Genomic DNA, 26,786 nt, shown 5'->3' on the forward strand with positions numbered 1-26,786 from the left:
AGACCCTAATCTCCCCTTAGCCCTTTTCTCCGTCAGTGTGTCTTTCAAACACTAGTAAACCTTCTCCAGATGCAGATGTTTCTTAGACCAAGATGGATTTGTTGCAGATGTGCGTGCTGGGAGGAGAAGGATGTATATGGCATCCTAAGGACACATGCCCTCTGGAACTGCCTGTATCTTCTGGGCATGGTGCCCAGAGGTCTCTCTTCATGGAGAAGTTCAGCATCCACATCCCAGCAACTACAATCTGCTGTAATGAGAGCAGCTGCTCCCTGGGGGGGGTGTCAGCGGAGAGGTGAGTTAGGATGCCTCCAGTTCTGTAACCATTCAGTACAATGCCCCTGCTTCACAACAGCTTTGTCCCAGAGTTCCCAAAGGCAGTGGCTACGTCTGGTTTTAGGTGTAAAGAGCTTCTTTGCTAGTTTAGAAGCAGCTCAAGGGTTTAGGGTTTGTTCTGAGCTCCCTCTTTGGACATTCCCAATCTTTTAACATTCTTAAAAATTCTAAAGATACTGTAATGACTCTACTGAGCCGCTGTAGGTCAGCAGAGAGCAGTGTCATGAATCTGCTAAGCGTGGACCTACTTCTGCTCTTCTTCTGACTTCTTCCACAGGGGAAAGGGATGGTAGGAAAACTGGTGGTAGTGCAAGGACAGCAGCTGTTCCTGGTGGCTGGCACTAGTGATTAAGCAGGAGTTTCTGGCATTGCCTGTGTGTGGCTAGGTCTGTCTCAGTTTGAGGTTTACAGGGGTCTTGTAAATAAGAATATGGTCATAGTACAAGTAAACATATGACACCATAACAGGATTCCGTGACATCACTTTCTCCCCGCAGTGGGGCTCTGCCTGTTGCAAGGCATCAAAATCAATCATCATTTAGCTAAATGGGTTGAGCAGCAATACAATGTAAAACATTAAGGTCATTCTTCATAGGGAGATGTTAATATTTGATGTCCTCTGTGTTCCAAGCACTTCTAGGACCATTACGCGTTCTGTGTTTCCATATATAACTATTGTACAGTGAGTATTCATCCATGACCATTACACACACACACAGTATATTCCAGTACCTATTCTTCTGGTAAGTGTGTCTTATGTAGACCTAGAATAAGTACACACTTTTGCATGTATTACACTCAGACGGATTCTGATTTACACTAAGGCCACTTTGCATCACTCAGGCAGTGTAAAAGGACCTTAAAGTGGGGTGTAAATTATAGTTACACAAGATTAAGGGCCTTTTACACAGCCAGAGTACTGTACGGAGGCCTACAGGTATGTCTACACTTTGAGCTGGGGGTGTAAATTCCAGCTTGAGGAGACATACCTGGACTAGCTCTAGTTGAGCTAGAGTGCTAAAGTCAAAGTGTAGATAGACATGGTGGCATAAGTGGTGGGAGGGGCTAGCTGTTGGAGTACAATCCCATCTGAGCTGCTAGGCACATCTTAGGGCAGCTAGCCCATCATGCTGCTATGGCTACTCTCTACTTTCAGCGTACTAGCTCCATCAGAGCAAGTCTGGGTATGTCTCCTCATGCTGGCATTTACACCACCTCCTCAAAAGAGGAGACATACATACACTTAACAAACCTGGTTCTCATTTTGACTAGGTCCTATGTATACCTACAACCAGCACACACTCTCTCTGGCATCTGCATACATTTACAACCATTAAATGGTTCAAGTATGTTCTGAGTAAATGTATAACTATTGCACATACTGAGTGTGTGCACACACATATATGCACCATGTACATATGCAATGACTGCATGTTCTTTCATGAAGGGCTTCTCTACACAATCATTTAGTTCACAGCAAGCTGGGAGGTGAAGCTAGCCCACATTAGACTGCCACAGACTAACTATCTGTGTGGACCCTGCTGACTTGCATTAAAAGTAGGTTAATGTACTTTGATCTATTCCTTTTTCAAAGAGGACTAAATCAAAGTGCATTAATGAACTGTGGTCATTTTATACTCCATGGCCCAGTGGTTAGAGCACTCATCCAAGATACAGGGACATGAGTTCAAATTCCCACTTTGTCCGATATGGAATGGGGACTTGAATACAGGTTTCCCACCTCCCAGCTGAGTGCTCTAAACACTAGGCTATAGGGTATGTCACTCAAATATTTAAATATTCACTGGAGCTGGGATTGGAACCCAGGACTCTCAGGTGAGTGTGCTAACCATTAAGCAATAGAGTCAGTCTTATGCTATCTCTGGTCTCATTAATATTTTAGTGTTTAGTGGAACAACTTCAACAGGGTAGATTCAGAAGGACTCACTGCAGTTGTGAGGGCACTTACCTGGGAGTTGGGAAACATGTTCAAGTCCCTGCTCCACATCCAGGTCTCCCACATTTTGGGTGAGCACTCTCACCACTGGGCTACTCTGTATAAGAGGGGACACCACCACCCTCACCCTCCTCCAACTGTGTTTGGGGGAGGGGGGGGGAAGAGGAGGAGAGAGAGAGGATCTAAGTCCCTTTGTGCATTTAGCTCCCAGTTTTGAAAAATCTTACCCTCAGTACATCTTTAACAAGTATACATCCTCGGAGTATGTGTATTTTAGGTACATCAGCACTAACTACAAAAACTTATCTGGTGTTCTAGAGACCTCTACAACAAGTGTGCACTCAGATTCTGCAATGATGAGCATGGTATAAGAACCTATGTAGAAAAGAACAAAATAAAATTGCTGAGTGTGTGTGTGTGTGTGTTCATTTGTTCTAGGTACATATTTCCCACTGTATGTTTCCCATAGCAGAATATATAGTGTTTTAGAAACATCTATCCACCATTTCTCATTTTGTTGTAAAAGATTTTTTGTAATTTATTTTTGCATCACCAAGCTTACCATCCTTACATGGCTTCTCACATTTCTTTACCACCCTACTGAGCTTCTCCAGTTTGATCAGGGTACACTCTAGCCAACTTCCACAATCTTCCTGGCATCTTATGGCTACCCTATAACTCAGCAACCCCATGCCTTCCAGGATTATATTTCAGAGTCCTCAATTGGGCCATTCAAAAATATTTTGATGGGAGCCAGTGGCAAGTCCTCATTGGAGAGGATGAAGTTTTGAACTGGGTACCGCTTTACTCCTAGACTGGAGTGTGCTCTATAGGGTTTCTCCTCTGTGACCTGAGTCTTGGCCATCCCTGTGTCAGAGTCCCATGCCTGGCCATGACGGAGCTTCTTGAAGGTGTTCCGGAAACCTTCAGTGCTAAAATAGTAAATTAGGGGGTCCAAAGAGCAGTTCATGCTGGCCAACAGCACTGTGACAATAAGCACCTGGCGCACGGAGTCCCGAACTGATGCCTCAGCCTGAATCACATTGGCCTTTATCATCCCATACACTGCCAGAGTTGTGTTGTAGGGCACAAAGCAGATGATGAAGATTACCAGATTGACCACAAGCAGGCGGATAGTCTTCTGCTGGTGCAGGCTCTGTGTCCCACTGGCCTGGCATAGCTTCTGGAAGATTCTAATTGAGCAGTACGTCACAGAGGTCAGTGGTAAGAGGAAGCCCAGGATTTCAGCCAGAATGACCAGTGGGAAGATGCTCTTCTGCCACAGGCCATCACTGAAGCTTTCAAAACACAGAGCGATGGTCTGGTTCTCTTTGATGCAGGGACTTGACCTGTGGACATCAGCAGTTGGAACAGAGCCCACGAGGATAAGCACCCACACCACCAGGCAGAGCAGCCGGGCCAACTTGGGCCGCCGAAGGTGGCGCCAGCGGAGTGGGTGGACAATGGCAACGTAGCGGTCCAGGTTGATGCACATGAGGAAGAGGCAGCTGCCATACATGTTGATCTGGAAGAAGGAGCCTGATACCTGGCAAAGGAAATCGCCAAATGGCCAGTGCTGGCTGGAGTAGTAATAGAGCCGTAGTGGCAGCGAGAGTGTGAAGAGCAGGTCGCTTACTGCTAGGTTGAACATATAGATGCTCACCACAGACTTGAGGTGCAGGTAGCGCAGGAAGACCCAGAGTGCCACAGCATTGAGCATCAAACCTGCCACAAAGATCAGGCTGTACCCAACCAGGTGCAGCCGGTGGTTGGAGCTGTAATCTTTGCATTGGTTCAGACTTGGAGAGATGCTGGCATTTGACATGCTCGGCAGAACCTGTAGAGGGTCTCAGTGATGTAGTTCAGGCCACTGATAGGCAAATGGGGCACATTAAGGGGCATGGAGGAAGATCATTACCCTCAGGGGAGCAGGGGTCAGGTCATCCCCCCCACCCCTCGGAAGTGGATGGGTGTCTCTCTCTCTGCAGATTCCGTCACCAGCTCTTCAATGCGTCTCCTGGAATCGGTGGTTTGGAGATCAATCACTGGTTACATTTCACAGATTCTTTCCAGCAGTTGTGGTGATGTGGATGCAATGCTGGGTTCTTGCCAGATGTGGAACGACAACAGTTCCTGATCAGAGTGAAAAATCAAGAAGGATGAGTCTAGTTTATAAGGGAGTAAAAGCTCCAGGGTGTTGGCTTCTGCCCTTAGTACACACAGAGAAAGAAAACAGACTGAGAAATAAGTATTCCAGAAGACAGAGAAGAGAGGAGAAAGAGGGATGGAGGAAGTAAGAGAAGGAGCAGAAAGATAATAGAAGGGGATGGGGCAGGGTGGTGGGGGGAAGCAGGGAAGGCAAAGTCTAAGGTAAGGTTGAATGATAAACAATTTCTGACTGAATGTCAGAAAACAAGCCTGAGCTTCAGAGAATGATAAAAGTTTGTCCAGATTAGAATTTGTGCTCCTGTTTTAACTTTAATCAACACAACTGTAAATGCTATTCTAGGTGCTCCATCAACATTTGTTCCAGGACACAAATTTATCAGTTTACCCTAGTCTAGACAAACCCACAGGGTAAAAACTGATGCACATATCCTCCCCGCATGCAGACATGAAGAGACTATATTTCTTCGAGATGAGCCTGTACACTGTTATGCAGGAGACCGGGCAGACACACCATCTCACTGGAGCTGTTGGGTGTGCTAGCCGCCTGCCATTCAGACTAAATGAGGGAACAATTTAATATCCCCTTTGTCTGGCGATAGCTGGAACAATGAAAACCACTGACCAAGGACTAGACTGCCTGAAAGTGCAGTCCAAGGGGGTCCCCAGAGGTCTGGAACACAGATTATTTTGGGGGATTATTTTGATTGCAGCAGAGAGAGAGAGAGAGAGAGAGGAGAAAAACCACAAGAGAAGCACACAAAGAAGGTGTCAAGGAAGCCTCAGAGACAGTCAGAGAAGTACTTGTAGCGTGCACATGAGAAAAAGCTATGAGAGAGAGCTTTTGGGTAGAGCACCGGCTAAAAAGAGGCTTGGAGTTGTGAGCAAAGAGACTGTCTCCTACTGTTTGATTCCTACTGTGGTCAGGGAAAACAGGACCTTGTATGTTCTCGGTAAATTAACAGGATTTTATCAAAGAAGTACCTGACTATCTTCAAATTTCTCCTCCTAACGGAATGGCCCACAAGATCTTGAATAACGGCTAACCACTCAGGTCAAAATGAGACAACTCAGTTGGGCATGTGCAGCAGACCAATGGCACCTTCTGCAAGCAATCCCTATTGTGGCATCTGTGCGCTTTTCCCTTGGGGTTCCAACATTCAGGAAATGAGAATATAAGAGGGACAGAGGACCCAAATATCTCAGTTCTTTCCCCCCTGAACCTCAGATCCTGGTGGAGCAACAGGGCTCTCAGGAAGAGGGCAGCTAATGTGAATGTGCAAAGGCTCCTATCAAGGAAATTCATTTATTGGTAAATAAACACAGGTTCTCCACCTTACAATAATGGGAATTCTTCAAGATGCTTTGTCCACACAGATCCCACTGAAGGGCTGCATTTTCATGAGCTCAGAATATTTTTGGCCAGCAGCAGCTGCTGAGTTTGCATATGTTCCCACTCCCAAAGGTGGAAAGTGTGCAGCAGCCCCTGCTACCACTCAGTTCCTACAAAACATCCCACTAAAGGACTCCATATCAGTGGGAAAGGAGGGCAGGTCCTGGGATCCATGTGGACAACAGCATCCAATTATTGTGAGGTAAATAGCCTCTCTTTCTTCAACATTTGTCTGTACAGATCCCACCATAGGTAGTGGGGAATCACAAATCTCAAACATGGGTCCCCAGCCAGTCCTCAGCCTGCAGCTACCACCAGGCAGCTCACTGGTACTGGCAAAGGAGTGTCGCCTGGTGGACTCTAGTTCACCTTAGGCATTGCCCACAAAGCTCCCAATTGGAGGGGATGTCCGGGCCTCTCTGATTGGCTCAGCCTCACAATTTAAGCCAGAAGGAGGCACAGAAGTTTGTCTGAGCAACTATGTACATCCCTGGCTGGCTGCTACATTGGACACTGTCTTCTCGCCTGACTCCCAAGCCCTGCCTTGTTCCTGTTTCCTGCCTTTCTGTCCTGTTCCTGGTACCTGCACTCCTGCCTTGTTCCAGATCCCTGCTTCTTAGCCCCAACTGCTGTCTACTGACCACAGCTCTGACCGGTGGCTTGATTCCTGGCTCTGATTCCGGCTCCAACCCTTAGCTCGATGTTGGACTCTGACCACAGCTCTGACACTTGGCTTGACTCCCAAATCTGTCTCCGTCACTGACCTCCAGTTCCTGGCTTCTGACTCCTGCTTTAGCCACTAGGCATGACCACCATTGCTCAAACCATGAGGCCTGATTGCCTATGTTCTAGTCTACAACAGTTTGCTCAGCCCACCAACCCCTCCGAGTTGGACCCAGCCAGATATGGACCCAGCAGAGCGCCCCCTTCCCCAAGGAGCGCTGGTGCTCTATGAATAGGTGTCCCGCCTCCAAATAGACAACCAAGCTATGCAGGTGCCGATGGCACAGCTGGTCACTGAGAATCAGGCACTGCAGGGGCAAGTCCATCAACTCTGTGCAGAGAACATTGCACCCCGGGCCCGCTATGGACCACATCCTGACCTGAGCCAGGACCTGTTATCCCCCTCCCAGAGTACTTCAGTGGGGATTGTTCCCAATTTTGAGGCTTCATGAACTAGTGCTGCCTATCGTTCTTGCTTTGCCCTCAAAATGTACTCATCCAGCAGGCACTATCAACCATCTTTGGGGACCCACATTGTGCTCTCTATCTGCAGAGCAGAAGCTCTGACAGGGGGTTAGGCCTCCTATGCGGCACACTTCTGCCATCTCACATTGGACAGGGGGTGGAATGAGGCAGGATTGCTGTTCCAGGGGGGCCTGCTGGATAGATTAAAGGAGGCTAAAGTTGGGACCCTGACAGATCTGGTGCCTTTATCAATCTTGACAGTTGGCTGCATGAACAGCGGGAAGAAAGAAGATAGGTGGCATCGGAGCCATGCCCACTGCTATTGGGTCCTGCTCTGCAAGTTTAGCCCATGCCAGTTGATCTGGCCTACCGACTACTCACCACCAAGTAAAGAGAGTGCCGGCAACATTTTAACCTGTGTGTCTTCTGCAGTGAACCGGGTCATGCAACACTGATTGCTCCTTGAGGATCCCAGATCAGAGAGAGCTAGGAAAATGAGCCAGCCCAGGCTTGGTAAAGGGTGCTGGCCCGAGCACCTTGACAAAATGTGCTTGAGTGTCAAGCCTTTGCCATAGCTAGCATTCAGCATGCATTCCACCAACCAATAGCATGTTTGCAAGTACCAGATGAGCTGTGTGTCCCAGAGTGCTCCCTTCCAATCTCTCTCCAGCAGGCTCTCATTAACTTGGGTCCAGTGGATGACTATTGATCTGGATGCAGTCCAGACCCTCCAGATTTTCCTAAGGCTCAAGCCTGTTCCAGACCTAGTAGAGGTCACTGTGCAAGTGCACCAAGAGATGCTGCAGTTCAGTTCCATTCACCCCCCCACACATTTTCCCCGATCCTGGGAATTTCTTGGCTGACCCTCCATAATCTTCTAGTTCATGCTAGTGAATGAAAGGCCAGCTTCTCTTCAGAACACTGCTGGCAGCACTGCTTGACTCCAGGAAGTAGAGCATGCATAGTAGAGCCCTGATGGTCACAAGCTGAAGTAGCTGGTGGTCTGACAGACTCACCTACTGATCTTTCCAGTAGAGTGACTTTGCCACTGTATTTATTAAAAAAAAAAAACCGACACACAAAGACATCCTACTTCTGTATAGAGATGACTGCCCAGGTGAACTGCAGCCAGGAGCAAAAAATCTGTTCACTCTGTTGGTTACATTTATGCCATATCTGAACCTGAATTGGCTGCCCTGTGAACCTGCCTGCAGGAGAACTGCGCCAAGGGCTTTATTCGCAAGTCTACCTCACCTACTGGGCACCAATCCTCTTTGTTAAAAAGAAAGATAGTAGCCTCCAACTTTGCATGGACTACCAAGCATTGAATCAGGTCACTGTTAGGAACTGGTACCCTGTCTCTAACTCCCAAATTATTGGACCACGTGGGGGATGCCTGAATATACACAAAATTGGACCTTTGCTGGGCACGTAACCTGGGGAGGAGTGGAAGATAGTCTTTCAAAAATGCTACGGACATTTTGTATACCTTGTGGTGCCTTTTGGTTTAATCAATGCCCCTGCCAGATTTCAAACATTTTATTAACAGTGTGTTCTGGGATATTCTGGACCAGTATGTGGTGGTACATCTGGATAACATACTTCCAGACAGTGCTGAGCAACATACCATGCATGTCTGTTCTGTCCTTGGAAGGCTATGCCAATATCACCTCTACCCTTAGTTTAAGAAATGTAGTTTTGGTCAGGCATCCATAGAATTGTTAGGGTTCATCTTATCCCCGAGGGTATCGAGACGGAGTCTCATCAGGTGAAAGCAGTCCTCAACTAGGCAGCTACACAGAACATCTGAGAACTGTGGCACTTCCTGGGATTCATGAATTTCTATTGGCGATTCATCCCAATGTACTCAGAGCACATCACCCCCCTCACTGCCCTTCATCCCCTGCACTGGCCGGCCCTCCTCCCAGGAAACCACCCAGCTCTGGATGGATCAAGTTGTCTGCCTCCATGGCCTCCCAGAGGGCATCATCTCTGATCACGGTGCACAATTTATCTCCTGCTTCTGGCATGAAGTTCTCTGGATATTGGGTATTCTTGCTTTTCTCTCCTCCACTTCTCCCCAGTCAAAAAGTCAGACAGAAAGAACAAACCAAATTTTGAAACAGTACTTACAGCGCTATATAAACCACCACCAGGATGACTGGTACTCACTACTATCCCACGTGGAGTTTGTGTACTATAACGTGGAACAACTGTCTACAACAGCGGTTCTCAAACATTAGCAACCTGAGGACCCCCCATTTTGATTTTAAGATTTTTTGCAGTTCTCCGAGTCCCCCACTCAGTCCCAGGTCCCACCCACACTCCACCCTTCCCCCAAGGCCTCACCCCTCCCTGCCTCTTTCCACACCCTCCTCCAAATGCACCCCATCCCCGCTCCTCCCCCTCCCTCCCAGCACACCACTCAACAGCTGTTCCCCAGCATGCAGGAAGCGCTGGGAGGGAGAGGGAGGAGTTGATCAGCGGGGACCACAGACCCCATACCACAGACTACCCTCGCGGACCCCAGTTTGAGAAACGCAGGTCTACAAGACAAAGGCCCCCCTCCTTTTTCCACCCCAAACTATGGGTTCCACACTAGTTTCTATCAAAGAACTACTCACAACCTCCCACAACCCTGCAGCTTTTGATTGGGTGCAACAGATCCATTGGACCAAGATGATCTGAAAACCCACTTAGAGGCCAGAAGAAGCTACAAGCAATATGCAGCCTGTCAATGACAAGGACAGCCCACTTTTTCCATAGGTCAGATGGTGTGGCTTTTGGCCAAACATCTGTATGCAGACAGGTCATCTTGTAAACTGGATTACTATTTCCTGACCGCTGACTAAATTTGCTGCCAAATCAATCCACTTACCTTTGAACTCCTCCTGCCCTGATCCCTACAAATCCACCCAGTGTTTCTCACATCGCTTCTAAAGCTCCATATACAGGACATGTTTTCTCACCATTCTCAACTGCCCATCCCCACTAACCCTACCAATACGTGTTTAAGGACATGACAAATATGTCATCCATTATATCCTTGATGCAAGAATGAAATGGGGTGAACTCTACTATTTGATTGGGAGGGTTACAGTCCCGAGGAATGCTCCTGGTAACCCACAGAAAATGTCCATGCTCTGACCTAGTAAAGGCCTTCCACAAGAACCATTCTGGAAAACCCAGACCACTGACAACTGGAGGGCACCCTAAGTGGTGAGTGTTATGAGGGATCATGAGTCTCAAACCCAGGTCTGTGGGTCCCTAGGCAGGCCTCAAACCACAGCTATGACCTGGCAGCTCACTAGTACCAGCAGGGAGTGTGGGCTGGTGGACCCTAATTCACCATAAGCACCACCCATGAAGATCTCAATTGGAGAAGCTGTCCGACCTCTCCTATTGGCTCAGACTCACTATTTAAGTCAGAAGGAGGCAAAAAAAGTTGTTTGAGCCACTAGGTGTATCCTTGGCTGGCTGCTACATCAGACTCTGCCTTCCCTCCTGATTTCTGTCCTGTTTCTGCACTCCTGCCTTGTTCCAGATCCCTGCTTCTACTCCCCACCCCTGGCTACTAGCCCTGGCTCTGACCCTTGGATCAATTCCTGACTCTGACTCTTGGCTTGACTCCCAACTCTGTCTCTGACCTCCAGTTCCTGACTTACCCTTGGCTTATCTCCTGATTTTTTACTCTGGCTCTGACCCTTGACTTGACTCCTGGTTCCTTGCTCCAGCTCTGACCCTTTCCTCTGACTCCCAGTTCCTGTTCTTGACTCTTTTCAAGGTCTATTTCATGAGCCACCCCAGGAGAATAGGGAGAAAAAAAAAATCTAGGAATAGGGCTTCTACTTTCATAAGAAAATGAAGTTGCAGACAAGAACTTTCCCACTATTGGAAGTTTAGCAAGTACTACGCTATAGGGTGACTAAATACACTCTTGTTGTCCATGTCTAGATGATGGGCTGAAATAATTGCAAGATGAACCTTTGCTGAAGATATGGATAGTTCCAGTGATTTGAGATGTAATATGTATTACAGGATTGCTAATATTGGGCCTGTTGTTGGAGAGAGGTTAGTATTGGTCATCCACAGCAAAACCTTCTCGGCAGTGAGACATTTTTTGGAATTCAGCAGGATCCCCTGAACTTGGGCTGATCAACGAAGTCCCATAGCTCAAGCTGCAAGATAGAGAGACTCTAAGGATGTTGAATCTGTCCCTCCCTCTGAATTAGTAAATCCAACAAAACTGGGAGGAACAGAGGATTCCCATGGTAGACCTGCAGCAAGTCAGAATACCACCATTGTCTGGTCCATGCTGGTGCAATGGGTTGTCCTGTCTGATTCTCCATAGCTCTCTTGGGTATTAAAGCAGAGGTTTTCAAACTTTTATTTCATTTGTGGATCCCTAAACAATTTCAAATGGAGGTGTGAACCTCTTTGAAAATCTTAGACCTAGTCTGTGGACATTTGGGGCGTCCATGGACCACAGACTGAAAACTACTGTATTAGAGGAATTAGTGAAAGGCATTAAGAGGCCTGTTCCCCAATCCAGGAGGAAAGTATCCATTACTGACTGTCCAGGTTTGCTGTCCATCAGAATCTCTTGGATTTGGTATTGTAACCTTGCCACCCACATTTATGAAATATCCAGTCTGCTACAGACTGTTTTAGAGACAACTCATGTTTGGTCATGAAGGTTTCAGCTCTGTTTCATAGAATGCAGCTCATTCTGATTAGAAGGAGTTTTTGGGGCTGAACCCTGAGGAAGGGATGGAACTGGGGGAGGAGCAGAGTGCCTCTCTCAGCAGAAGGACCTTTGGAACCATAGGCAGGACATGGTCACTAGTTCTGAACCAGCTTTTTTTTTGCCTTATATCCAGAGTTAGGGGTTGACAGGGATCCCAGGCCTGGTTTCTTAGATCCTGAAAGGAACCCTGAGCAGAAGATGGTCTCTTACAGATCCCTGAAGTCCCCAAGACATCTAAAATTTCTGCATCTGGGCACGTACACAGCTACCTAAGTCCTGCCACTACCCAGCAGCTCAGTATCTAACACATGTCTAAACCCTAGCAGGATTCACAAACTAGGCACTGCCCTGTCTATCTGGCCTTCGGGGCCCAATCCCGTAGTCATAGTCTGATCACATCTAAACCACACCAAATGGACAGAGAAGGAGGTAGGGGTGCCCTCCATTATAACCTTTAGCCTAGTGTTTAGGGCAGGGGTGGGCAGACTTTTTGGCCTGAGGGCCACATTGGGGAATAGAAATTATATGGCGGGCCATGAACACTCACAAAATTGGGGCAAGGGTGCTGAAGGGGGTGAGGGCTCTGGTTGGGGGTGCAGGCTCTGGGGTGGGGCTGGGGATGAGAGGTTTGGGGTGCAGGAGGGTGCTTTGGGCTGGGATCGAGGGGTTTGGAGAGCATATGGGAGATCAGGGCTGGGGAGAGGCTCGGGGTGCAGGCTCTGAGCAGTGCTTATCTCAAGCGGCTCCCAGAAGCAGCGGCATGTTCCTTCTCTGGCTTCTATGCATGGAGCAGCCCTCAACCCTGCTAGTGCTGGAGTGGGCCCATGAGGCTGCTTTGGGAGCTGCATGGTGTGGCCCCTGACCTGGCACCCTGGCTGGAGCTGGTGGGCCCTCTTAGAATGGCTCACGGGCCATAGTTTGCCCACAGCTGCAGCACCCCCTGGCTTGAAGTGGTTTCCACTATATACAGGGTTTACAGTTTGGTTCAATGGCTCTCAGCACCCCCACTACACAAATTGTTCCAGCATCCCTGTGCTCCAGGTCAGGCAGAGGGAGGAATTCATTCTGTGTTTCCAATCTCCTGGCTGAGTGCCCTAACCACCAGCCTAAAGTTACATAGTGGGGCTCTACCACTGTGATTGCCACCTCAGTTTCTTCTTGAAAGAGGACTGACCTGGCTTAGGGGCTTAATTCCAGGATAGGGCTCATGGATGTGAATCCCATGTGGAGATAGGCCCCTCCCTTCAGCCCACAGGTAGGTGCCTATGGCTCCACCCCTCCCTTGGCATTTCCTATTGGCTAGGCTGCTCCCTGCTCAGCTTTCTGGCTTTTGTGAATCCAGTTCTTAGGTACCTAACTCTCCCCATCATTGTAAAGCAAGCCTGGATGTCTAACTTGGGCCTGGGAATTCCATTAGGGGGCAAGGAACTGCAATGCTGGAAATTCCCCCTTGTGAATCAACTTAGCTGCTAGTACCTCCTGTTGCTGGCTCTGTCTCACCTACTTGCCCATGGAGAAGAGGACTGATACGCAGACCACTGAGATGGGGTGTTTGCCTCACCAAAGCATGCTGGGCACCAAACATGTGTATCTTTAGTAGGAAAGACCCATGGATGAGATGCATAGCATTGGAACTTGGATCACTTCACTATGGGGTCTGTTATTATGTATCCTGCTGGAAATTAAGTCACAGGTATGGACTTAAAGAGAATTTCATGTATTCCCTGCAGCTGTCTAAAATTTTACTTAATAACTATACCCTAACCTCAAATATCTAATAACTCATTGCAAAAACATTTTCAACAAAAATCAGCAGAATAATCAACAAAGTCAATGACAGAATGGGGCAGAGGCTCCAGGTCTGCAGTTGAAAGGAATGGCAGCATATGGAGCGTGCAGCCCCATTTTATACCCTTGCCTGTGCAGAGCTGTGCGGGATGGGGTGAACAGGCTCCCCAATGGGCAAGAGTTCCAGAAGGTAGCACTGGTCTATTGCACTTTGAGTGGATTTCCAAGTGTGAATGTGCAGAGGCCACATGACAAAGAATGATGGTGATCATCAATCATGTAAGTGGCTGCTTTCACTTGAGGATCCCAAAGCACTTAACATTCAATTAACAGAGCCTTACGCTACCACCACCAGTGAAAAAGACAAAAAGAGTAATCCAGAATCACCTTGCCCACCCCTGACATGCCGGTGTCTCTGGGGTATGACAAAGTAGCTGTTTAACAGCAACACAGCACAAGTCTAAAACAGGGAGTGAAGCAGCACCCCATAACCCATTCAAAGCACAGGGGGAAATTTAGGTAGACAAAATGGAATCAACCTAAGCCTGTATTTGGCCAGGCTAGCAGAGGGTATTTAATGACCACAAAGGGTGAAGGTATCTGTTTTACCTTAACAGACATTTTCAACTGCCTAGTAATCTCTGGCCTCATAGTGAGGCACTGGAATCAGTACTGACTCTTGGAGGAGCATACACCCTTCTGATTCACCCATAGCAATCATTGCAGAATGGTCTATCAAAGCTCTGACCACACCAACCCCACTTCGCTTGTGAAAATAAGGCTTACAGAGGAGTTATCCGTCTATACACACTGCATGCACCTTCTAACACACTCATGTCCACCGACACACAGTGCCAGGAACAAAACAAGCTACTTTTATCTTAGAGGAAGGAAAACAAATGAAAGAAACAAAGTAAAGTCTCCTGGAGAAAATGCAGTATCTCCCCACCGCAAAAGGTGCAGCAATCCATGCTCCCACACTCAGTTTCAATAAGGTCTCTTTATACCATTCTGTCCCTGAGAATGCCTTGTGCAGTGAGCTGTGTATGTGGTTTTTCACCAAGGCTGATCTAATATTTCCAAACCCAGGAGTTAAAAGACCCTGAATCAGCCTCCAGAAAAACCCATGAGATTTTTTTAAATTATCTCATTATTTTAAAGTCAAATAAATTGTGGATGCTTTTTAGAGTCATAGAGTTTAAATTCAGAATGGACCACCAGATCATCTTGCCTGATCGAATGTACAGCACAGGCCACCTGATTTCTGAGTCTTTAGGTTATTTGATGAGCTTCAGCCTTGACACCCCCATTATCAATATTTTTTGTAACTCAAAGGCCTAAACATCTGTATTTGACATGAAAGCCGAGATTCCCATTTTCATTTCTAATTCTCTAAATCAGTGGCTCTCAACCTTTCCAGGCTACTATACCCTTTCAGGAATCTGATTTGTCTTGCGTACCCCCAAGTTTCACCTCACTTAAAAAAAAACCTCCTTGCTTACAAAATCAGACATAAAAATACAGAAGAGTCACAGCACACTAGTACTGAAAAATTGCTGACTCTCTCATTTTTACCATATAATTATAAAATAAATCCATTAGAATATAAAATATTGTACTTACAGTTCAGTCTATAGAACACTATAAACAAGTCATTGTCTGTATGAAAATTTAGTTTGTACTGACTTGGCTAGTGCTTTTTATGTAGCCTGTTGTAAAACTAGGCAAATATCTAGGTGAGATGACGTACCCCTGGTTGAGAACCACTGCCCTAAATCACCAGAGGGAAGCACACCGTATTTATAGGCCCAAAGGGCAGGTTCTGGTCACATGTTCAGAGGGTTGCTTGTGTCTGTTACCCAAAAACTTGCTTCCTGTCTCCTTACCTTTCTCCAAGCAGAGCTGGAAGCAGGTGAATGCCCTTGTCCTGATGACCACAGCCACTGTGGAGACTTCAATTCAGCAATCAAAACTGAAAGCAGAGCAGAAACAAAGTGGATGTAGAAAGGCAGATAGGAAACTAGCCCCTGCACCTCCCATCTAGTGTAGGACTAGAAGGGACCTGCTGGGTCATTGAGTCCAGTCCTCTGCTGTTACAGGCAAATCTGTCATACAATCCCATTCCTAAATGTATCAAGATCCATTTTAAAACCAGTTAGGTTTCTTTCCCCCTTTCTTCCTATTGAGAGGCTTTTCCAGAACCTCACTCCTCTGGTGGTTAGAAAGCTTCTTCTGTTTTCCAGCCTGAATGTATTCAAGGCCAGTTTATACCCACTTGTTCTTGTGCTAGCATTGTCTGTTTAGCTTACATAGCTCTTCTCCCTTCCTTTACACCCCTGATATGTATTTACAGAGAGAAATCTTATCTCCTCTAGACTAACAAAATGAAGTCTGAAACAAGCCAAGCTCTTCCAGTCTTCTCTCATAAGATTAGGTGCTTCATTTCCCTGATCATTCTGGTAGCTCTTTGCTGCACCTGTTCCAGAGTGAATAGCTCTTTAGTGAACACCGGTGACCAAACTGCACACAGAGGCACTACTTCCCCCTAACTCTCTGCATGTGGCTGCTTAACACTCTCTTTGTTGCTTGCTGTTTTTCTCTCCCTCTCTCCTTCATTCCCCCTTCTCATTCTATCTTCTTCCTGTTGCCCTGCTGGGTTGGCCTCAGCAAATGGACTTTGCTGTCTGCAGGTGATATGCCTGCCGAGCCACACTTCTATGAAAGCAGAAGCGAAAGCAATTGTGAAATGTAAGTAACTCCCTTGGATTGCAGCAGCAGACTCCCTGAAACATGGGGACTCTGGAAACATAAGGACACATTCACTTTTGACCCATTGCTTCTCCTCACTCCCCCCACCCCAAGTTATTCACGGTCAATGGGAAAAAAAGAGTCACCTGTCCTTGGATATTCCCAGCTACAGTAGATGAGAGTGACAAATGGGTAGGAAGTGAGATGGAGAAGAAATTAATCATTACCCAGCAATTGCTGCACAAGGGCGCAGAGACTCCTGTTAGTGCACTGGGCTCCCACTAATCATGGCACTAAAGAATGAAACCCCTGGAGAGCAAAGCCAGCTGTGTATCCCTGGAATGGAACTGCTGCAGAGGGAGAAGGGCCAGAGGGAGCGATGCAGACAGTGTGAGGATTGGGACTGAAGAGGAGGAAAGAACAGCTGGCATCCGTCCCAGTAACCCCACAGCATGGGTCTGTTTGTCACTAATTGCACACCAAACCGGCACTAGGTGGAATCAGTTGCAGGATGTGAGACTCCGTGCAATGCTTGGAGGGTGAAAATTCAGGGGTAGCAGGAAGCCTGAGAACGGTGGATTCAAAGGAGAGTAGGAGAGCTTTCTGCCTCTTTCCATAGCCTCTGTAATATCTCTGGTGCCTTTTAACACTGTGGTCTCATTTCCTGTTGTATCTGAGCCCTTCACCTTGGGGAGGCTGTTGGGACCAGGAAGACACTCCTCTTTGCCACACTCTGAGCCCTATGCTTTCTCCCCAACGAGTCTGTCACTGCCTCCTGCTTTAGTAAGAGCACCCCTTCTGGGGCTGTGAAGCTATTCCCAGCCCCTGCGGGCTCATCACTGCCTGGACCCTTTCTCTGCTGCTCTGTCCAGCTCCTCTGCCTGTTGCATGTTCTTTCTTGTGTTTGTTTTTCTCATTCTGTATGCCCTTGTTTGGCTGTCACTGCCTCCTGATTCAGTGGGTGACACTCCGGGGATATATGTCTCTGCTGCTCATAAATCCTGCAAGGATACAATGGCAGCCCAGCCACTGATCTCACCCAATTTCATTTTAGTGCTTGCCTTTTTGAGCCAAACCCCCTTTCCTGCTTCCTTGTTGCTGGGATCTTTGTTCTTACTACTTTTAGTGTCTTTTGAATTACCATCGAGAATCCATCCCCACTAAAGGCTTGGAGAGAGAGAGAGAGAGAGACAAACTGGGGAGGAATCTGCACTTCCCCCGTTACAGGGCAGTCAGAGTCTTTAACCCCTCTGTGGGAACAACCCTCCCCACACAGTTGTCCTAGCAGCCCATGTCCCACCATGTGCATTCCAGGTCGTGGGATCTTTGTGGGTCCCTAATTTTGGCATATAGTTCTCTGCTGTCCCTGATGGAAAATTTTACCCACCTCTCTGATTTTCTGACATTTCAGCCCATGAACTTCCATTCTTGTGCTGTCCCAGGCAGGGTCAGGAAGCACCAAGCTATGCCTCTGAGCTGTATCATGGACCCTCAGCTCACTAGGGAAAGCAGCATAACCACCTGCATTTCTTCATCTCCCCGCCCCCTGGCTGAGTCGGCAGCAGGTAAGACCAGCTTGCTGGGGGAGTGCTGGAGGTTACACCCTGGAGCTGCAGATCCCAACATGCCTTTGGCCTTGGAGTTCAGTCTCAGAACAGATAAAACCAAGATTGGGAGGAGGGAAGAAGAGACAGAGAGATGGAGACACGAAAGTTGGGGGGGGGGGGCTGAAAGAGGGACCCATAGTACAGAGCAGTATCCAGCCCTGTTTGTATGGCAGGCAATTTCAGTAAAGACTGTTGACAAAAAGACTACCTCATATGTGTGACATGAGTCCTGAGCCACAACCAGAGGTGTAGCCAGTTGTAACTAACTACGTGAGGAATTAAACCTTCCTTAGCCTACAGGAGGGTGGGCGTTTCCCAGTCCTGTTTAGGGGAAAAAACTTTCTCTCAGGATGTTCCTGCTCCCAGCTCACAAGGGTTAAATTTGCCTAATCCCTCAGAGGTTCCACAGTGCAGGGGTTTTTTTGGAGGGGGGTATATTTAACAACCTAGACCATGTCAGTTTTCACAAATAGCCCACCGAGGGAGAGGTATTACCCCCCACCCCATTTCCAGGGCTGTCCCTTCACCTCAGTCTGACGGGGGGAAGGCGGGGAGGAGAGCTGCCAGGGAAAGAGTTAAGAGAGCCAGAAAGCAGCAGCCTGAGTTGTGTGTGTTTGCTGTAGCCATGAGGGTTGCAGGACAGAAAAGAGGAATCTCTAGCCCGGAGGAGCCAGACAAGAGAAAGTCACCAAGAAAGGCAGCTGGGAGGTGAAGGAGGCCCAGACCAGCACCAGCTCTCTTTGTGCGCCACTCTTGGGAACTAGCACTGGGACTCGCCCCGGCTTCCTAAAGGGACTGGTGGTAGAAAAAGATGCCGGAGAACTGAATCACCACGTAACAGCAAATTGGTGCCACTGGGACTTCACTGCATAGAGGAGCGTATTAGTTACCAATAGGGTCTCACTCTGCTCCCCTGCTGGCTTCTGGGCAGCGTGATTTGCAGGGGAAAGAGGGCGAGAGTATAAAGCATTCATCCGAGGAGTGGACTTAAAGATTCTGCATGTGGAATTGTGGGTACAGGGGCTGCTTGCTGTTCACGTTGGACTGTACCATGTGAGCCCCCTTTCTGGGAGAGCTGTCGTGGAGCCCCTGTCCCTGACCCTCCAGTTATGTCTCACAGTCCCTAGAGGACAGTGGTGCTGTAAATGCCCCTACAGTGCTAACCTGGGAGATTTCTTCGTCCCCCAGGGCTCCTGTGCTGACAGGCACCCTGAGACAGCTCATGGTTGTTGTGGAGGGTGGGGGTACTTGCTCTCCACAGTGCTGGACTGGGACTGCCCTGGGAGTGACTCTGTGGCACCAGGCGCTGGGGAGGAGGGAAAGGCATTTGTGCAGCTAAGGCAGAGGGGCTGTGGCTAAGATCTCTCCAGGAAGAAGATGGAGATTGTCCAGCTGTATGTTGTGCTGATTTCAGTGCGGCACATCCTTGCTGTGACCTGGCTGTAAGTATGGTGTGGGCTGGAGTTTGCCTTACCTAACCGTCTCCTAGGGAGGGTGAAGGACCCTAATCCCCACAAAAGAGATGATAGGCAGATCTCACAGGAAAGGGGAGGTGTGGGAGACCTCAGCACCCCAAAGAGAGAGGCTGGGGGATCCCCTGGGGTGGATGGAAGTCTGATCACACGGGGAGAGGGAGTCTGAGAGTATCCCTATGGGCTCTTCTAAGAGTGAGGCTATGAAGGGGTATTTCTCCCTTTGAGCTATTAGTGTGTCCATAGCTCATCTCTGAGTGTGGCTAACTCCCTCTACCCCTCTCCGCAGGTACTTGGCAAAGCAGCCCTCCCTGCGAGAGACTCTGCAAGATTCCAGTGCCTGTGAGGGCTTGAAGGGCCTGGCGGAGGAGCAGGTGCGGATCTGCCAGCGGCAAGCGGAAGCCATGGACTCAGTGAAGCACGGAGCAGAGCTGGCCATAGAGGAGTGTCAGCACCAGTTTCACAACCGCCGATGGAATTGCTCCACTCTGCAGGGGCTACAGGTCTTTGGCAAGGTTGCCATACAAGGTCAGAGGTCAAGAGTTAGGCAGATCTGGGCAGTGCATGGAACATTTGCCATCAGTGCCCAACTTCTTGGCTCATGTCCAAACCCCACCCTAATGCTCACATTAAACCTAACTTTTAAAACTTCACCCTAGCCCCAAACCAAACCCTAACCTTACCATGCTTATCTTAATTCTAAGAGTAAGTAGAACACTAAACTATATACACATGCTATAACTAACACTAGTATTCTGGCTAAACCTCTCCCTAAGTCTACCCCTAATGGTCAGTCAGACACTGCTCCTAATGCTCACCTAGACTATTCATCCTAATGGTCATGCATACTATTAAACCTAATGCTCACCAAACCCAAGGGGAATGTGCTTGTGTTTGGAAAGTAGATTCAGGTCAACTGAAAGATATAGTGATTTTGTATTGATTTTGGTGAATTGTTTCAGTTGAAACAAAAAAGGAAAAGAAAATATTTCACTATTCTGGGCTAGCTTTACAAGGGGATTTAGGTACCCTTCACAAAACAGGAGGAGGAGGTGTTCCCTCTCCCCCCCCAGCCTTTTCACCCAATGGTTAGAGTAGTCACCTGGAATGTAGAAGACCCAGGTTCAAAAGCCTGCTCAGGAGCAGGGACTTGACCCCAGTTGTCCTTCTTACCACAAAAGTATCCTAATCACCAGGGTATTCTGATGTGGGGCTCACTCAATCTTTCCTGTTGAAGGTGTTCTACTGTGGATAATTATAATAATTATTAAAATATAAATTATATAATTGCAAATAAAAAATTTATTAGCACAGGGACTGGAAGCAGATGTCCTACTTCTCAGGTTGGGGGGCCTAACCACTGGGTGAAAGAGTCATTCTCATTGTCTCTCACTGTGGCTCAATGACTATTTAAGTATTTTATACACAGTGGAACAGCTTTAGTAGGAGATCTCAGACAGCTCCACCCCAGAATAGCTTGAGCACGCACCTGGGAGCCTTCCTTTCTCCCTCCCACAGATAAGTGCCCCAACTGCTGAGCTAAAGGTTATCATGGGGGGCACCGCCTACTCCTTGTTTGTGAACAGAGCCCTTCATTTTCTTTGCTTTTTTAAAAAGGTTTAAAATTTCCAAAAATGAAACAAAATGTTTTGTTTGACCCAAAATGATTTTTCCCTAATTTGATTCTCCAAAAATATGTTACTGTTTCAGTTTGAACCAAACCTTTTTATTTATTTTTTCTTCAGAACTGCCAGCAAACCAAAAAATTAGTTATCTGCCCTGCTTTAGTCCTGAGAAATGAGGCTCCAGGCCCTTCACTTGGAGGGATGACTCTCCAGGCTCACTGACCCCCTCAATCTCACTGCATGCTCTTTGGTTCTCCCCCCAAAAAATTCCTTCTGAGACTTCCATCCCCTTTCCTCCCTGTTGGAGACATGAGATAGCTGCATGCATGCCATGTGGGATCTCCCTGGTGCCCTCCCAGGAGGGGCTATCCTCTCCCTGCTATGGGATCCAAGACCTCTGAGGATGTAGCAAAACTCCCCTTAATGATTTACCCAGCAGGATCTCTGTTTGAACGTCTCCTTTCTGGGGGTGACACAGCATTATCACATAGCCCTTGCATGTCTCAGGCTGCCTCCCTGTGTCTAATGCGGATGAAACTGCAATGTTTCCTCTCTCCGCAAATGAACTGAAGGAGAAATTCCTTAGACAAATCTTGAAGAAATTGTTCCTTCCAAAGGCTGCTTCTGTCTCTTCTGCAGGTACACGAGAGTCTGCTTTCATTCACGCCATCTCATCAGCGGGAGTGGCATTTGCTGTGACCCGGGCCTGCAGCCGTGGGGAGCTGGAGAAGTGTGGATGTGATCGCAAGATCCGTGGAGTCAGCCCAGAAGGTAACAGAAGGTGGTTAATGCTGGAGAAAGAAGCCCCCGATTTGCATGGGGAGAACTGGAAGGATGAACGGGAGCAGACAACAAAGCTAGCTACATATCCCTGGGAAGGGCATGGTGCAGAGGAGAGCGCAGAAATAAATGGGGATGGAGAGTGCTGCCCCTGGGATGAAAAGAGTACAGGGAGGGTGGGGCCAGGGAGAGATCAGCGGAGTGCTCTTCTTTTCTCTGCTTGGGAAGCCTGAACACCTCTGGATCTGCCCCCACACCTGCAGCAGCCTCTCTGCCTCATGGACTCTCTCTCTTCCCCAGGATTCCAGTGGTCAGGCTGCTCTGACAACCTGTCCTATGGTATTGCCTTTTCTCAAGCCTTTGTGGATAACCCTGAGCGGAGCCGTGGTATCTCCTCCAGCCGAGCACTCATGAACCTGCACAACAATGAGGCTGGTAGGAAGGTAAGGTTGGTACCATGTGCTGGGGAACATACCCAGCTGTCTGGGCCCCTCATTGGGGGCCTGAGCCTGTCCCATCCCCCACTCCCTTTGTGCAGATTAGAGTGGCACCCACAAACTGATTACCTCCGAGGAGAGCCCTTCCCTTCTGATTGGATCCAATTCCCTGCCTTTCCTTCAGAGTCTATCATTGCTCGGCCTCAGAGCAGAGCCTGTTCCTTATATACCTTGGAGTGGATCCCAACTCCTCAGCTCCACTTCTCTCAGAGCAGCTTTCTTTCCCTGTTACAGACTAGAAGTGGATTCCCCTTCCTCTGCCTCTTTCTTAAAGTGAATCCATTTCCCTCACTCTGCCTTCAGGAGATTCCCCATCCCTTCACCTCTTTTGAATGAATGGATCAGTTTCCCCAGCCACTGCCTCCTGAGTAGGTCCTTGACCCTCCCTCTGGCTAACAGTGGATCTTGTTCCTTTCCTTTGTGGTGGAGTAGATCTCTTCTCCTACTACCTCAGAGTGGATCCCTTTCTCATTTTTGAGAAGGCCTGCTCATATCCCTCTGCAAAGGGATCACTGTAGTTCTGGGCAGTTCTTTCCCCTCATAGTGGATCCCTTCAGTTGATGAGTGGATCAGTTACTTGTATTTCATATTCCTGTGAGCAGCCTCGGTTCATTCACTGTTCCCTGTCACGCACCTTAGAGAGACCCCTTTTCCCCAGGCCTCCCTTTCCCTGACTCTCTGGGTCACACTCCCCACATGCAGCACCCCTGGGTGGGAAGGAGAAGCTCCACTGCAGGCGTAGGTCTTCTTCTCCCTGGCTCCCTCTGGTGGGCTGCGTGAGGCCCTCCATCTCCTGCTGATGCTCTTTCTGCTTGCCAGGCCATCCTGTCCCACATGACGGTAGAGTGCAAGTGTCATGGAGTGTCAGGTTCCTGCGAGGTCCGCACCTGCTGGAAGGTGATGCCCCCATTCCGCAAGGTGGGCAATGTCCTGAAAGAGAAATTTGAGGGGGCCACAGAGGTGCATCCCAAGCGGGTTGGGTCCCGCAAGCTCCTGGTGCCCAAGAGCTCCCGCTTCAAACCCTACACAGCCCACGACCTGGTCTACTTAGTGGCCAGCCCAGACTTCTGTGACCGGGACCCCCACAGTGGGGTCTTTGGCACCTCTGGACGCCAGTGCAACCGGACGTCCCAGGCCGTGGATGGCTGCGAGCTGCTGTGCTGCGGGCGAGGCTTCCGCACGGCCCAGGCCGAGGTGGTGGAGAGATGCAGCTGCAAGTTCCGCTGGTGCTGCTCAGTCAAGTGCAAGCAGTGCCGCCACTTTGTGGAGGTGCACACCTGCCGGTGACAGGGAGCTGAGCCGGGGGCAGGGAGCAAGTGCTGGGCACGTGTGCTAGCAGCCAGAGGCAGGGGAACCTTGGGGAAGACACGGGGAGGGGATGACTCTGAGAGAGGGACTGAGAGCTCCAGAGAGGAATATACAAAGCGTGTGTGGGGAAGGAACACCCTTTACCACCCTGATGAAGAGGGAGCTGATTGCTCCAGAGGAGGTATCTCTGGTGGGGCTGCACAGAGGTTGTTCCCCTGTTACAGAGCGGTTTGTCTGGGATGTGGCTCAAAGGATTTGGGTTTACTTGCCTGTGATGGCATTCTCTGTATTTTTTGTTGTGTGTGTGTGTGGGGGGGGGGGACATGGGGTTGAACACAGAGTCAAATAAACCCTTAAAATATTAGGAATAAAATTATTGTATTAGCAAAAGATGTGAGTGTTAGCTACTGTATGTGTGAAACCCTGGGTGCTGCACCCACCGGCCCTTCAGGTGGGAACTTCTGTGCACTGGGGTGGGGGAGACTGCGCTCAGAGTCCATTCTGAAGGCTCCAGGCTCCAGTGCCCTTTGTATGCAGTTAAATGAGGGTCATTGGTGAATGTGTGAATGCGCAAGGGGAACCAGTGAGAGTGCAAGAGACACTGCTGACACAGCTAGTGTGGAGGAAGGAGTTCTAGGGAAAGGATCCATGTGGTTCAAAAAAGAACAGCAGCTAAAAGAACAGAGAAAGTGAAGTGTGTGGGCTGAACAGGCTCTTTATAAAACAAAACATAAAATATAGGAAACAACCCGCTGGTGGTGCCCTTGGCAGGAGGCCTGAGGGTAAAAGACATTGTGGGCTTTGGGCAAGGGCCATCAGGCAGGAACCTGGAAACTGGCAGAAACTCCAAGTGGATCACCCCAGGGCTGATGCTGCTTCTGTTGCTGGAGTCTCTTTTCCCAGCTGCTGAGCCTTGGAGGCACCTGGGGGACAGGTGAAACTGTACAGTGCCTGGGTTGGTGTCAAATGAAACGCCAAAGCCAGGGATTCCCCAGTGAATTCTGGGGTGCTGTCATTCACAATGCCATATGGAGCAGAGAGGAGACTGTGGCTCTTGGATGAAAGCAGGGGTGGGCACCAGAGAGACAGACAGAGGTTGAGAAAAGTTGCTTCAGGTCCTATCAAGTTTCTCCTCATCTCTCTGCCTCCACAGGGTCCATTCAGTGCCCTATGCCCCCTTTTTCCTTCCTCCCTGGGGTCTCTCTCTGTCCTCTCTCCTCCACTCATCCCTCAGTCAAGCGGAAGAATTTCTGGCTCCAGAGCAGCACCTCCTCCTCGCCTTTCTCTTCACTCAGCACTTGATATGTCTCATTCCTGCGGCAACCGTGACGAAGCACCTGAGCAGACAGATAGAGAGATAGACAACCTTATCCCCAGAGACTGGTGCAGACCCCTCTCTCCCCCACTCTAGAGTCAAGGGACCCAAGCGCCAGCCAAAGGGAGTCCTGGGAGTGAAAGGCGCTGCCTCCTGGTAACATGAGCCCTGCAAGTATGAGAGCCTGTCCCTTGGCCAATGGAGGGCCTGGAAGAGAGGGTCCTGTCCCTAGGTCACTGCAGGGCGGAGATCCTGGGTGGGGAGAACCAGTCAAAGGTGGCCGAGGGGCGATGGAAGATGTGGCTGGGCTGCACTAGGTTGGTGACCTAGGAGTTATTTATTTTGCTCCCATTTTGTTCTCCATAATTTCAGATTTCATTAAAAATAATTTTTTGAAGGTTAAGGGCCTGAGATATACACGAGGTCAGACTAGATGGTCTAATGGTCCCTTCTGCCTTAAACTCTACAAATTTATGACAGAAGTTTCTAGCCCCGATGGTTGTGAAGAAAACGTTCAAAATATGAACTCATGACATCTGCCTGAATCTGCAGACAGCTTGAAACAAGGGCTCTGATAGGCTTAACCTGCCATGTTTATTTCAGTGGGTGCTAACTCACATGTCCAATTATGCCAATTTAAAATGTCAGCACTGCTATCTGAGAGACAAGGTGGGTGAGGTAATATCTGTTAGCAATGTCAGTCCCAGGATATTAGCGTGACAAGGTATCTGTTTTACATCTAATTACAGCTGTGAAGAAGAAGAAAGGAGAAGGATCAATTTATGGAATTTTGCATAATCTACTGTGCAAAATTTGACCTTTCAGTTTGTGCCCCTAGTGCACGGTGCTTGGAAGAGACCCAACTTTTCTGCCCCCAGTCTGTGAAGCCAAAGGTCTTAGAGAAGGAGTGGAGCCGGGGGGGAGGGGCTAGTCGACTCTGGTGGTGGATATGGGGTGTGATAATAAAGTGGTGGGATAGCTCCCTTTGATGGACACCCAGCCAGCCTGTTAGCTGTAAAATCCCTCTTGGTAGCTGTTCTTTAATTGCTTTACCTATAAAGGGTTAAAAAGTCCTACAGGTAAAGAAAAAAAAAAAGTGGGCAACTGACCAAAAGAGCCAATGGGAAGGCTAGAACTTTTTAAAATGGGGAAAGAAATTTCCCCTTTGTCTGTTCTCTGGGCTGCAGGGACAGAGCAGCAATGCTGTGTAAGTTTTGAACCAGGCATGAAAAATTATCTTCCATACCTAGAAGGAATCATTTGGATAGGGAACGTTTAGATAAATTCGATCAGGTTTATTCTTTATTTTGGATTGTGGATCTCCTCTGTGCTAACCTCAGATGCTTTTGTTTGCTTGTAACCTTTAAACTGAACCTCCAAGAAAGCTATTTTGGGTGCTTGATTTTTGGAATTGCTCTTTTAAAAGCGAGCAAAAGCCTAAGTTCCAGATGTATTTTCTTTCTTTTTGTTTTTAATAAAATTTACCTTTTTTAAGAACAGGATTGGATTTTTGGTGTCCTGAGAGGTTTGTGCATATGTTGTTTAATTAGCTGGTAACCACAGCTAATTTCCTTTGTTTTCTTTCTCAGCTCTTCCCCAGAGGGGGGTGGTAAAAGGGCTTGAGGGTACCCACAGGGAGGAATTCCCAAGTGCTCCTTCCTGGGTTCAAAGGGTTTTTTTTGCATTTGGGTGGTGGCAGCGTTTACCAAGCTAAGGTCAGAGAAAAGCTGTAACCGTGGGAGTTTAATACAAGCCTGGAGTAGCAAGTATTGATTTTTAAAATCCTTGCAGGCCCCCACCTTCTGCACTCAGAGTGACAGAGTGGGGATTCAGCCTTGACATGGTGGTAGAGCGGTGGG

General features: G+C 48.4%; 3 protein-coding genes across 8 annotated transcripts in view; 1 reads left to right on the forward strand and 2 right to left on the reverse strand.

The window, feature by feature from the left end:
- Positions 1 to 1,751: 1,751 nt before the first annotated feature.
- On the reverse strand, positions 1,752 to 17,822 carry LPAR5 (lysophosphatidic acid receptor 5). Of its 5 annotated transcripts, none has more exons than XM_007061400.4 (3): positions 17,711 to 17,822; positions 15,462 to 15,547; positions 1,752 to 4,426 (listed from the first exon to the last, which is right to left on the reverse strand). In XM_007061400.4, the coding sequence occupies exon 3, from the start codon at positions 4,116 to 4,118 to the stop codon at positions 2,997 to 2,999; it is 1,122 nt and encodes a 373-aa protein (XP_007061462.2). In that variant the 5' UTR covers positions 4,119 to 4,426; positions 15,462 to 15,547; positions 17,711 to 17,822; the 3' UTR covers positions 1,752 to 2,996. The 5 variants fall into 5 exon arrangements, with proteins under 5 accessions (XP_007061462.2, XP_043394243.1, XP_043394176.1 ...); XM_043538308.1 differs by lacking the exon at positions 17,711 to 17,822 and adding an exon at positions 16,470 to 16,482; XM_043538241.1 differs by lacking the exon at positions 17,711 to 17,822 and adding an exon at positions 16,052 to 16,209.
- On the forward strand, positions 16,186 to 23,989 carry LOC102945642 (protein Wnt-4). Of its 2 annotated transcripts, XM_043538493.1 has the most exons (6): positions 16,186 to 16,323; positions 17,735 to 17,888; positions 19,692 to 19,930; positions 21,667 to 21,798; positions 22,108 to 22,250; positions 23,124 to 23,989. In XM_043538493.1, exons 3-6 carry the CDS (start codon positions 19,807 to 19,809, stop codon positions 23,589 to 23,591), a joined length of 867 nt encoding a protein of 288 aa, XP_043394428.1. In that variant the 5' UTR covers positions 16,186 to 16,323; positions 17,735 to 17,888; positions 19,692 to 19,806; the 3' UTR covers positions 23,592 to 23,989. The 2 variants fall into 2 exon arrangements, with proteins under 2 accessions (XP_043394428.1, XP_007061453.2); XM_007061391.4 differs by lacking the exons at positions 16,186 to 16,323; positions 17,735 to 17,888 and adding an exon at positions 18,038 to 19,372.
- The window catches only part of LOC102948129 (acrosin binding protein), a 66,032-nt gene continuing 63,151 nt past the window's right edge, over positions 23,906 to 26,786 (reverse strand). The window contains exon 10 of the mRNA XM_043546607.1: positions 23,906 to 24,949. Within this exon, the coding sequence (XP_043402542.1) occupies positions 24,836 to 24,949 (114 nt within the window). The 3' untranslated portion in view covers positions 23,906 to 24,835. The remainder of the gene's footprint in view (positions 24,950 to 26,786) is intronic.

The sequence above is a fragment of the Chelonia mydas genome, chromosome 1, assembly GCF_015237465.2.
Source record: "Chelonia mydas isolate rCheMyd1 chromosome 1, rCheMyd1.pri.v2, whole genome shotgun sequence".
NCBI lineage: Eukaryota > Metazoa > Chordata > Testudines > Cheloniidae > Chelonia > Chelonia mydas.

Excerpts from the sequence above, each read along its gene's own strand:
- LPAR5 (XM_007061400.4), bottom strand. The coding sequence starts at position 4,118 with ATGTCAAATGCCAGCATCTCTCCAAGTCTGAACCAATGCAAAGATTAC.
- LOC102945642 (XM_007061391.4), top strand. The coding sequence starts at position 19,308 with ATGGAGATTGTCCAGCTGTATGTTGTGCTGATTTCAGTGCGGCACATC. Across the intron at positions 19,373-19,691 it reads ATCCTTGCTGTGACCTGGCT|GTACTTGGCAAAGCAGCCCT; the intron begins GTAAGTATGGTG and ends CCCTCTCCGCAG. Across the intron at positions 22,251-23,123 it reads ACAATGAGGCTGGTAGGAAG|GCCATCCTGTCCCACATGAC; the intron begins GTAAGGTTGGTA and ends TCTGCTTGCCAG.